This window comes from Aedes albopictus, chromosome 2 (assembly GCF_035046485.1).
Source record: "Aedes albopictus strain Foshan chromosome 2, AalbF5, whole genome shotgun sequence".
NCBI classification, from domain to species: Eukaryota; Metazoa; Arthropoda; class Insecta; order Diptera; family Culicidae; genus Aedes; species Aedes albopictus.
Window position 1 is genome coordinate 447,957,357 of NC_085137.1, and position 11,373 is coordinate 447,968,729.

Consider the following 11,373-nt stretch of genomic DNA (forward strand, 5'->3'; position numbering starts at 1 on the left):
TATGTTGAATTGATACTTTTTAGAATCTCAATCTCATAGCCATCATATAATATTTTTTTATTATTATAATAGAGGTTTTAAACCTTCTGGTTCGTTCGCCTCTATCATATAATATATAATTGGTAAGTAGTATCAACCTTGACCAGAACTTTATTATCTTGCTTTGTTGTCAATGCGGAACAAATTTGGTCCCCTAGACCGATTCTTATCCCTTCGAAGGGGTGAAAATGGGTCAATTTTCATGCACTTGTAATTTTAGGGAAAACTGACGAGCTCCAAAAAATTTTAATCGTTTTTGCATGCATTACTAAAGATCACATTTCTGTGATCAAAGAACTTTTTCTTGCAAAGAAGCAAAAGTTATTTAACAATGAATGTGGAAGTATGCCTTTTTCACCCATTATCACCCCCAACGATCTTAGTAAAAAATATGAATAGTTAGAAGCGCAAAATGTTCTTATTTCTTCATACATGTATTATTTCCTTATATTTAATAATTTTTGTTCTCCTTTCCTGATTTTTGATCTGTTGATTATCTTTTATTTTTTCAATTCTGTACACATCCTTTTTTGTGAAAATATACGTTTCATTTATTTTCTTAATTTCAAGACCAGAATAGTTCCTGGGCATAGTGTATCATTGTACTTGCCATACAATATACAAATTCATACAAAGGCAGGCAAAGAAAGCCCTTCAATTAATAACTGGGGAAGTGTTCAAAGAACACTAAGTTGAAGCGAGGCAGGCCAAGTTCCAGTGGGGACGTCGAGCCATAAAGAAGAAGAAGATATTTTTGTTCGATTTTCCAACTCTTTGATTCACTGATTTCCATACGAGAACAAACTCACATCCAAATGATAGGTATCATGACAGGAAATCTGGGTCGAACCCATTAGATAGCAACACCACAATTTCCACTCCGAATTGCGCAAAACGCCACTCAATTAGATTGCAGAAGCAGCAACAACACATGCCAGCCATCCAGCCAGCCAGTCAGTGTCCATTCCGTTTTTAGATCCCTGCTGTAATGCAATCACGCAAACGGGTGGAATTAATAACCGCAAAACCGGGTGAAGATTCAATAAAAGCCCATTTGGCCCCTGTCCGGTGGTTTCAGTTCCCAATAAATCATCGCCCGGAAAGGATCAAACGGCCCTCGCAATGGGAGCTGCACATCCGATTGGAGTAGTGCTAGTTGCGGTACTCATTTGGCCGAATTTGAGCCTTGGAACGTTCATGCCTGTCAGACCGCCGTCGTCAGTAACTTCCAACAACGGTGGATATTTCGGAAACGGTGGTGTAGGTGTTGGCGTAGGTCCGATAGCCACAGATGAGTTCCATTCCGGTGGTGCGCCCATTGGAGGGCCAGTGGGAAGTGGTGCTGGCAGTATCGTGTTTCCCGGACCGAACGACAGACGGGCAGCGTTTTACGGACTGCTGAAGTTACCATGTGAGTGAAGTTTGATCGACGGTAAGATAATCGCTATTTCGGGATAAATTGATCATTTCGTAATGGATAGGGTGAGTCAACGTTATATCGCAAAAGTGTAAGTGGATTAAATAAAACTGGCTTTTTTCGATTCCTTTATAACCCAAAACAAATGCGCAAGATTTGGGTCCGATTAGTTGCGTCCACGCGCTTTGTAACCGATGTTATAAAAATGTAGCCATATGACATGGGAACAACAAGGGAATAACGCTTTCCAAAAAAAACGATGTTCGAGAAGTCAAGCTGCTCAACCCTAAACTGAGAGATATTCATACTTGTAGCATTTTTGTAGAACATCTCGATTTTCTAAAAAAAAAAAAACATTCAAAGATTCTACCCACCAGTACATTTTTTGAAAAATTACCATTTTTCATAGAAACTCATTTTTTTAAATATATTTTCTGTTTCTGAATTTTTCCAGTCGTTCCTGGGTGCCTGAAACGGCTATGAGTCATGTATTAGGTATGGGAAAATGGTCTACGAGGGGAGGAGGGGAGGGGTTTGGTCAAATTGGCCAAAAAATGCTACGTCATTTATGGATGGCCCCTAATAGTTGTGTATTTTTCTTTGGACTCCTAGATATTCTTAAAAAGGGCATTAATTTGTTTCAATATTGCGTTTATGTTGGCCCAAGAACCTTTTTGTGATAATTTTTCATCAGTTTTCAACAAAACCCGCCAAAAAATTTCAAGTACTATTCTTTATTTTCAACCATGAAAGTTTCATCCGATAGTACTGTTTACATGAAAAATTTCTGTAAAAGAAATTTGAAATATCTTGTCTGGGCGGTAAAATGATACACTTTTGGTGTGTTGTGAATGGTAAATATTCAAATATTTATGGAACTTCGGCCTTTGTTCTATAACTATTTGTAAAAACCCCTTAAAATATTTTTAAAACTAATACCCTTTAACAAAGTCCAGAGATCCACAGAAACATACAAAAATACTAGAAGTATTTATAAGTTGAAAAAATATTTTGAAAAACGAGTTTTTTGGAAGTTTTCATGATAATTGATCTTTTTTTAAAATCGCCCTGGCGACAGTATAGGATGGATTTGAAAAATAGTGGGTTATTGGGTTTTGCTTCCAAAATATTGATTATAGCCATTCAATGCCTTCAGAAAAGTTTCATAATGTTTTAATTACTTTTTAAAGGAGGGGATTTTTTTTAATTATCGTACGAATTGGGCCGAAGGGTCTCAGATTTTTATGAAACTTTTCCACAGGCAGGGCTCACGAATACATGAACAAAAAAAATGTGAAAAATTCAGGGTCACCTATTTTTTTTTTCAGAAAACTCAGGTGGATTTCTTTATTTCCCCTGACACTACTTACTTTGAAAAATCATAACTCAATAACGAAGCATCGTAGAATCATAGTTTTTAACGAAAATTAAAGAAAATTTTCTCAGAAATCAAAAAAAAAAATATGAACTGGAAAAGTTTTTCACAAAATTCTCCACAGTTGAGAAAATTCGTACAGAAAAGCCGGAAAGACTGGTTCCAGGTCATTTGACCGAACGCCATTTAGCCGAAAGGGTCATTTGGCCGAACGCCGCTTGGCCGAAAAAGGTATGATGAACTTATTTGGGCTTCGCGGTTAGCGGCGCCAGTCGTTTCGGTCTCGTAAGCCTCGGAGTGTGGGTTCGATCCCCGCTCCAGTCAGGGAAAACTTTTCCTTAAACGAAAAATTCTCCACTGAGCCACTGGGTGTTAAGTGTGTTGTCCGTTGTCTAATGTTTAGTTATGTTCAGTCTGTGCGGCCTCTGGCCGAAGACGCTGTAATTGTCTTTATGTGATCATAGGGAATCGCGTCACTTGGGCGGTGGCTTCTATATTCGTCTGTTTTCCACTATAACTCAGTCAAATTTGAACCAATTGACACAACTTTTGGAATGTGGTGAGATAGGTATAGTGTCTACCCGTGTACAACATTTCAAGTCAATTGGTTCAAAATTGATTAAGTTATAGTGAAAAACAGACGAATATAGAAGCCACCGCCCAAGTGGCGCGATACCCTACCGCCTACCACTATTTTCTATATCAGTATAACTCGAAAGAATAGCCTATGAATCGAAGAAGGAAAAATCTCTGACAAAATATTCTCAGTTTCAACGCCAACTAATCCCTTAATGGTAAAACTAGAAAGAATAGCCTATGATTGAAATAAGGAAAAAATTTCGAATGATCATATTGGAAGTTACAGCTAGAATGTTATCCAGAGTTTTCCACGCCTCCAAATCCTTTTGATGATATTCGGTCAAACGGCATTCTGCCAAACGGCCCTTTCGGCCAAATGGCATTCGGCCAAATAGCGGTCGGCCAAGCGACATTCGTCCAAATGATCCGACACCGGAAAAACTACGCCGTGGACAATTTTCAAAAAAATATTTTTGAAACGGTTATTTAATCGCTGAAATTTTTGGAATGCACCTTTCTTAGTTTTTGAATTATGGCCAATTTTGTTGAAATATGTCCAAATGTGCCATATAAGCTTTTTCTTTGAAAAATCATAACTCAAGAACGAAGCATCATAGAAACAAAGTTTTTTGATGAACATGAAAGCAAACTTTCTCATAAATCCAAAAAAAAATATGAGGTGGAAATAGTTTTCCACAAAATTTGCCACCGTTGAGAAAATTCATACAGAAAAGCCGGAAAAACTAAACCTGAAATCGCGGAAAACCTTCAAAAATAATTTTTTGAGAACGTAATTTCATAAGCTTTGATCGCTGAAATTTTTGGAATGCACTTTTTTTCTTTCCAGGGTTATGGCCAATTTTGTGAAAAATGACAATGCAAGCCTATATTATATGGTCATTTTTCACAATTGGCCATATCTCAGGCACGGAAGAAAAGTGCATTTCAAAAATTTCAGCGATCAAAGTTTATGAAATTCTTCATCTTCTTCTTCTTGGCGTAACGTCCTCACTGGGACAAAGCCTGCTTCTCAGCTTAGTGTTCTATGAGCACTTCCACAGTTATTAACTGAGAGCTTCCTCTGCCAATGAATTTTGCATGCGTATATCGTGTGGCAGACACGAAGATACTCTATGCCCAAGGAAATCAAGGAAATTTCCTTTACGAAAAGATCCTGGACCGACCGGGAATCAAACCCGTCACCCTCAGCATGGTCATGCTGAATACCCGTGCGTTTACCGCCTCGGCTATATGGGCCCCTATGAAATTACGTTCTCTAAAATATTTTTTTTTGAAAATTTTCCGCGAGTTCGGGCATAGTTTTTCCGGCTTTTCTTTATAAATTTTCTCAACGGTGGAAAATTTTTCGGAAAACTTTTTTCATTTTTTTTTAGATTTCAGAAAAAATTTGCTTTCATTTCCATTAAAAAACTTTGTTTCTACATGCTTCGTTCTTGAGTTATGATTAAAAAAAAAGGCTTATATGGCACTTTGGACATTTTTCAACAAAATGAAAATCTGAGACCCTTCGACCCAAACCCGTACGGTAATAAAAAAAAATCCACAGGTATAACATGTTTTTCGTTCAGAACATATAATTGGATAATTCCCCAGAACCACCGAAATACGTCTGCGAGATTTCTTAGAAAAAAATGACATGAATGTTCTATAAATGTTTGAACTTAGATATTTTGACAGGAATGCATGAAGGAAACCCGAAAGGATTCCCGGAAAAGTCAATAAATGAATCATAGATTTTTTTTTCCTGAAAAACTGAAAGAATTTCGAGCGCAATCTCTGAAGGAAATCCGTGAAGGATCAATAAGGAAATACCGGAAGAAATCTCTAAAAGAATCCCTTAATGAATATCAGGAGGAATACCTGAAAGCATGCCCGAAGAAATCCCGTTAGAAAACCTTAATGGCATCCCGGCAAGAATCCATGAAAGAATCCCTAAAAAATCTCGGAAATTCTACAGGCAACCTAAGAAGAATCAAAGAATAGGCACAGACAAACAGACGTAACACCTTGAACGATTTTCATGGAAATCCATCGCCCAGTTCACACTACCATCACCTGGTGGAAAAGTTGCACGAATCACTGTGTTGTGCAATATCGTCAACAGAAGGCGCTAGTATGAAACGTCCAACGCATAGAAAAATGATGCGCGCGCCTCTGGTTTCGAAAGCCACAAATATGAAAATTTAAAATGATCGTTAAAAGCGTGGTCGATGGAAATTTCGCAAGTGTTACGTCTGTTTGTCTGTGGAATAGGGTTACCATCCATCCTGATTTAGCAGGACATGACCTGATTTCGGAATAATTTTGGCCAAAATTTCTTTAAAAATCCGATGAGTTTTACTAATTTTCGAAAAAATAATATGAAATGTCCTGATTTTCTGTATATGCACACCAAAAATCGATTAAGGGTTTCAGCAAAATTTTGCTGAATTTTGTCGAGCTGAAGGTTTCAGTAAACATTTTGCTGAAATTCAGCAAAATTTTGCTGATATGTTTAGTAAACTCTGCTGATCACCAGTAACGTTTTGCTGAAATTCAGCAAACTTTGCCGAAAGTTCAGCAAAAAATTCTGCTGAACCCTTCAGCTCGGCAAAATTCAGCAAAATATTGCTGAAAGCGTTTGGTGTGTGGGAGCCCTATCAATGAATGGCTTATCAATGAAAGTACCTCGTGAGGACTCAATGAAGGAATCTTTTCAAGAAATTCTGAAGGAACCTCCGGAGAGATCCCAGAACGAATCCCTGATCGAATCTTGAGAGAGATCTCTTAGAGAATTTTTCGGAATTTATCAAAAAAAAAATCGTGTATTCGAATGAAAAGATGATTCTCTCAGCGTTTCTTAAAATGATTTCAGCAAGAGTTATTTTTAAAGAATCCTCCAGGTTAAGTGCATTCATTCCTGTTTTTTTTTGTGAAAGTTTCTTCAGGTATTCCTCCATAGATTCCTTCAGAAATTCCTGTGGAATTTTTGTTGGGCCCCATTTCAATGAATTTCTTAAAATAATCATCTTGAAATTAGTTCACGAGTTTTCAAAAAATCATCAGATATTTCTTCTGGGATTCTTTAGTGGATTCCTTCAAGTATTGCTATAGAAGTATGTGTATGTATTCCTCCGTATATTTCTACAAACCCGAGTAGCACACATGTTCTACATAGGTCTATGCAACTCTTATATGACCAAATTTAGTCATATAGGAGTTACATAAACTTGTATAGAACTTGTGTGCTACAAGGGAACATATCTTAAAAAATCCTCCAGGAGTATTATCATGATTTCCTCCATGAGTTTTTCTATAAGATTTTTCCAGAATTTCTTCAAGAAATTTCTCAAGAATTTCTTCTGAGATTTCTCATTCAAAGGTTTCTTTAAAATATACAGCTAGAGGAAAATGTTCTTCACAGAGATTTTGATTTTTTTTCTTTTGAGTGGTTGTCTCAAGCTTTTATTAAATAATTCTTCTAGAAAATTCTAAAACGGCTCTTCTGGGAGTTCTTCAAGGGGTTTCTCCAGAATTTCCCCCAGGGATAGCTCAGGATATATTCAGCCAAGTCTTCAACGATTCCTATTTCAGAAATGTTTCTCCCTTGGCATTTTTCAATGATTTTTTCAAAAAAAATCTAGTATGTACTCCTGCAGAGAGTCCACCAGCTTAGCGTATTTTATCCAAAGATTTCCTCAAAAACATTTTTTTTTATTTTCTTCAGTAGCTCTATTAGAAATTCCTCCAGGTTTTATTTTTTTTTCGCAAGATTCACTTCTGAAATTTTCAATTTTCTTGTTTGTGTTCTAATCTCTTCAAAAATTGCATGAGAAAGTTTTCTAAGAATTCCTAAGGGTTAGACACTTAGACAGATATAACGAATGTCGATATTTTTAGAGTGATTCTCACGATTCCGCTGGATTAGTCTGGCTTTCACAGAGTGTTACTTAGTACCGCAGGAAAATCGAGCAGTCTTGCCATATTTTCCGCATTTAAGAGAAGTTTTTGAATGGAAAAAGTAAAAAGGGTAACTCACAATAGCTCCAGATTGTACAAAGCCTTGCCCCAAGAATGATTCCTCCCGACCTGGATTCCATCAGAAAATCCTTCAGCACTGGAATAGCACGATCAAGGAAATCATCTCGGGTTAATTATTTCACCAGTACATTTGTCTGCAGTTTCTGCAGACATTTTTAAAAGATTGCTTCATAAGTTCATCTATGTATATTATACATTGTATAACTCCAGGAATCCTTCAGAAATTTTTCAAGCAATTTTGCATTGGAGTTACTTTTAGAGTTTCTATAGAAGTTTTTCATGAATTTTTTTTCTAGGAATTAAGAAGAAATTTTGAGGAATTTCTTCAGATATTCTTCCAGACATTTATCCAGAAATTTCTCCAGAGAAAACTCAAATTTCAAAAACTACTTAGGGGCTGTTCATTAACCACGTAGGCCAAATTTTGGCCATCTCAGAACCCTCTCCCACCTCGTAGACTTTCGTACATACCCCCTCTCCTCAAAAAGTCTACGTGGTTCATGGACGGCCTCTTATAGGAAAATTTATATACGTATACTGTGTTTTTGGGGGATTCCTTCAGACAATCCTTCAAAATTCTTTCAAGAATTCTTCTCAAAACACTTTGTGCAATTCTGGAATTAAGTATCATTTGAAACAATTCCAGCATGAATCTTTACAGGAATCCCAGGAAATATTTCTGACGGAATTGCAAGATTAATTTCTTTAAAAACACCTTGTAGACATTGTGAGAATTCCTTAAGAAATTCTTGCAGGAACCCTAGGAAGAACTTTCAAAGGAATCTTCATAAGATTTTTGAAGAAATTTTTAGGGGAACCTTTTAAAAATCGCATCGAAGAACTTTTGAAGAAAGCGTTTGCTTGCATTCTTGAAGAAAACTCAGAAACGCTGAAGAAGTTGTTGGAGATATTTTTGAAGGGATGCCTGGGGGAACTTCCGAAGAAATATTTAGAACACTGGAAAATCAACAGAATCCCTGTAGAATTCTCAAGCAGTACTGTTGAAAGAAAAAAAAATTAAATTCAATTAAAAATTAAATTAAAGAAAAATATCTGAAGAAATTCATGAAGGAAACTCAGGAGGAATTTCTAAACAACTTCCTGGAGGAACTACTCGGACACCCCTGGTGGAATTCCTAGACAAGTTTAAGAATTTTGTTTTCATTCGTTCAATGAAATTCTTGGAGTATATATACCTGGAGCAATCTTATGACGTATTTCTGAAGTAATTCCTGTGAGAATACCTGCAGAAACGCCTTGATAAGCTTCCGTAAAGATCTTTTGAGATATTTCTAACGAAAATTCTGTAGGAATTCCTAGGAAATGTTTTAGGATTTCTTGAAAAAAATCTGGACAAATTCTTAGATTTACCCATAGAAGAAATGCCAGAGATTTTTTTGGAGAAAAATATGGAATATATCCCGAAGGAATCTCTAAATCACTGAAGATAATAATGCAAGAATATCTGGAAGAATTCCTGTAGGATTTTCTGGAATTATGTCTGTATACATTCCTGCGTGAATTTTCAATAAAATCCATATCTTATAGAAAATGCTGAACAAATCTCTGGTGGGTTTCTTAAAGAAACTGCTGTACGAATTTTTCAGAAATTCAAAATTCTGAAGCAATATCTGCAAGATTTTCAGAAGTAACCGCAGGTAGAATTTATGAAAAAATCCTTGAAAGAACTTCTTAATCCCTATAGAAATTTTTTGATGAATCCCTAGAGAAATTTCAGAAGGATTTTCCAAACAGATTTTTTCCCAAGGAAAAAAATATGAAGTTTCAGAAAGAATGTCAATATACATAGAAGAATTCTTGGAAACAATTCTGGATAAATTTTTGCGCACATATTTGATGGAAGCGCTGGAGAAATTTCCTAAAATATCCCAGGAAGAATTTCTGAAGAAACCGCTGGTGGAGTTTTTGAAAGAAATTTTGGTATAATTTAAGACTAAACTCCTGGAATTATTTCTGAAAGAAATCATGAAACAATTTTGAACGGAATCGATAGAAGATTTCTCAAAGGAGTCCTTGGACAATATGAAGATATCTCATAAAGAATTTCTGAAGGGATTATAGGGAATTTCCTTAAGGATTCCCTGAAAAAAAATCTGAAGGAATCTGTCGAGATTTTCAAAAAATCCTTTGGACACGAGTACACGACGAGGTCAAATATTTGACAAGGAAGGAACTGAAGAATCAGGATTGACCCAGGACCAATCCATACAATCTATACAATCCATTTAAATAAAGTCCTGTCATTTTTTTCCAGATATCATATGCTACTACGCGGCACACGGAAGATGGCCAAACTTCCCTTCACACCTACAGGTGGCAGTTCTTGACCTGGGAAGACACGTGTTTGCCATGGACGATTATGGACTGAGAAATTACTGTAGTAAATTCTTCCGTTTCACCATCGGGCATCGACCTTGCTGCTCTACTTCAGGTAAGTTCCTCCGGAGTTTCAATTTATTATATCAGCTTCATTTGTAAATACTGCTTATTCTTTATCTTTCCTAATGAATGTATCCTAAACTACAATTTCTCTTAGGATTTCCTATACCTATACCAATACCAATAGAACCTCCAAATATTACGTTCACGACTTCCACAACTACTACAACTACGTCTGCTCCAACTACCTGTATTTGTACTTGTGGTAGAAGATAGTATTCTGTCGGTGTTCACATGTTAAATACTCAAACAAATTCCAAACTTAAAATTATTTCGCTTCCTATAACAAGTTTATCCCATAGCAATTCTACCCGGTGGAGTTGGCCCCGGTCACATTGGATACGATCAAGTTCCCGGCAAGATACCGGCCAAACGTACCACCAAGAAGCCCATCCCTGCTCCAGATGCTGAATTCATTCCCGAAGTCGAACCGGAAGGAGGTGCAGGTGAAGATACTGAGACCGAAGAACCCGTGCCTGCTGAAGAAGAACCCGCTCCCGAAGGGGGAGGTGAAGACTACGACACGGGGCGATTGGTTGATCGCCAGCGTCAGAAGGAGCGACGGGGTTCGGAATGTCGAGAAGATGAGGTCGATTGTGGGAACAAAACGGTACCTTTCGTACCGTTACGCAATGGAAAGGATGCGAAGAAGTTGGATAAAAACAAGACTGGAGCGAGGAAACCAACGAGTGACGGAAGGTTAGGAAGTACCGGCATTCCTAAATAGGAAAATGGCGTTTTTTTGCGTGTGAAAATTGTAAACTAGATCTGTACTAAAAATATTTGTGTAGTGCGAACTGCGAACCATTGTCTTAACTTTAATCTTCGTTGGGTTGATATTTAAGCCTACTTAATAAATTAACAAATATCCTAACATTAAATAATCAATATAAATAAAATAAGGATTGAGTGACAGTTTTTTTTTTTTTTTGTTTAAAATTGTATTGGTCTTTTTGAAACTGTTGTCGTTTTCGTTTTTATTCAGTTCCAGCCTGGGTTGGAATTGGATAAGATCACATTTGCAACCGCAACCCGACTCAGGTTCGCTCCACCGATCCAGCTCCAACCCAGATTCAAACACGAATTCGACATATGACATAAGGTCGAAAGGACAAAAATTTAAAAAGTATAACTCAAAAACAAAAAAAAGCCTTTCGGATAGTTCTCGTTAACCGTTAACCACAGACAAACAGACGTATCACTTGGAACAAAATGTGATAAAATTCATCGTCACGCAAACGTAATCGCCCAACGCTAATTACGCTGTGGTACGCAAACCAGTGAGAAATGCAGCTGAGCAGACACAAACACAAAGCTATCCTAATCGTGAACAACAGAAGCCAGAATATATTCGCACTTCCTTCACTCGCGAGCTAACGAAGCTGGTCGCACTCGTGATTGATTCGCGAAGCAGCTCAGAACATTTTTCAATTTTGTGAAAAAACGAATTTACACGGCCGAC

The 11,373-nt window shown here is 37.0% G+C and overlaps 1 protein-coding gene across 1 annotated transcript; it reads left to right on the forward strand.

The window, feature by feature from the left end:
• Positions 1–653: 653 nt before the first annotated feature.
• Positions 654–10,799, forward strand: LOC109419646 (uncharacterized). Its single transcript, XM_062849168.1, has 3 exons — positions 654–1,450; positions 9,727–9,903; positions 10,202–10,799. Exons 1-3 carry the CDS (start codon positions 1,162–1,164, stop codon positions 10,636–10,638), a joined length of 903 nt encoding a protein of 300 aa, XP_062705152.1. The 5' UTR covers positions 654–1,161; the 3' UTR covers positions 10,639–10,799.
• The last annotated feature ends 574 nt before the right edge of the window (positions 10,800–11,373 follow it).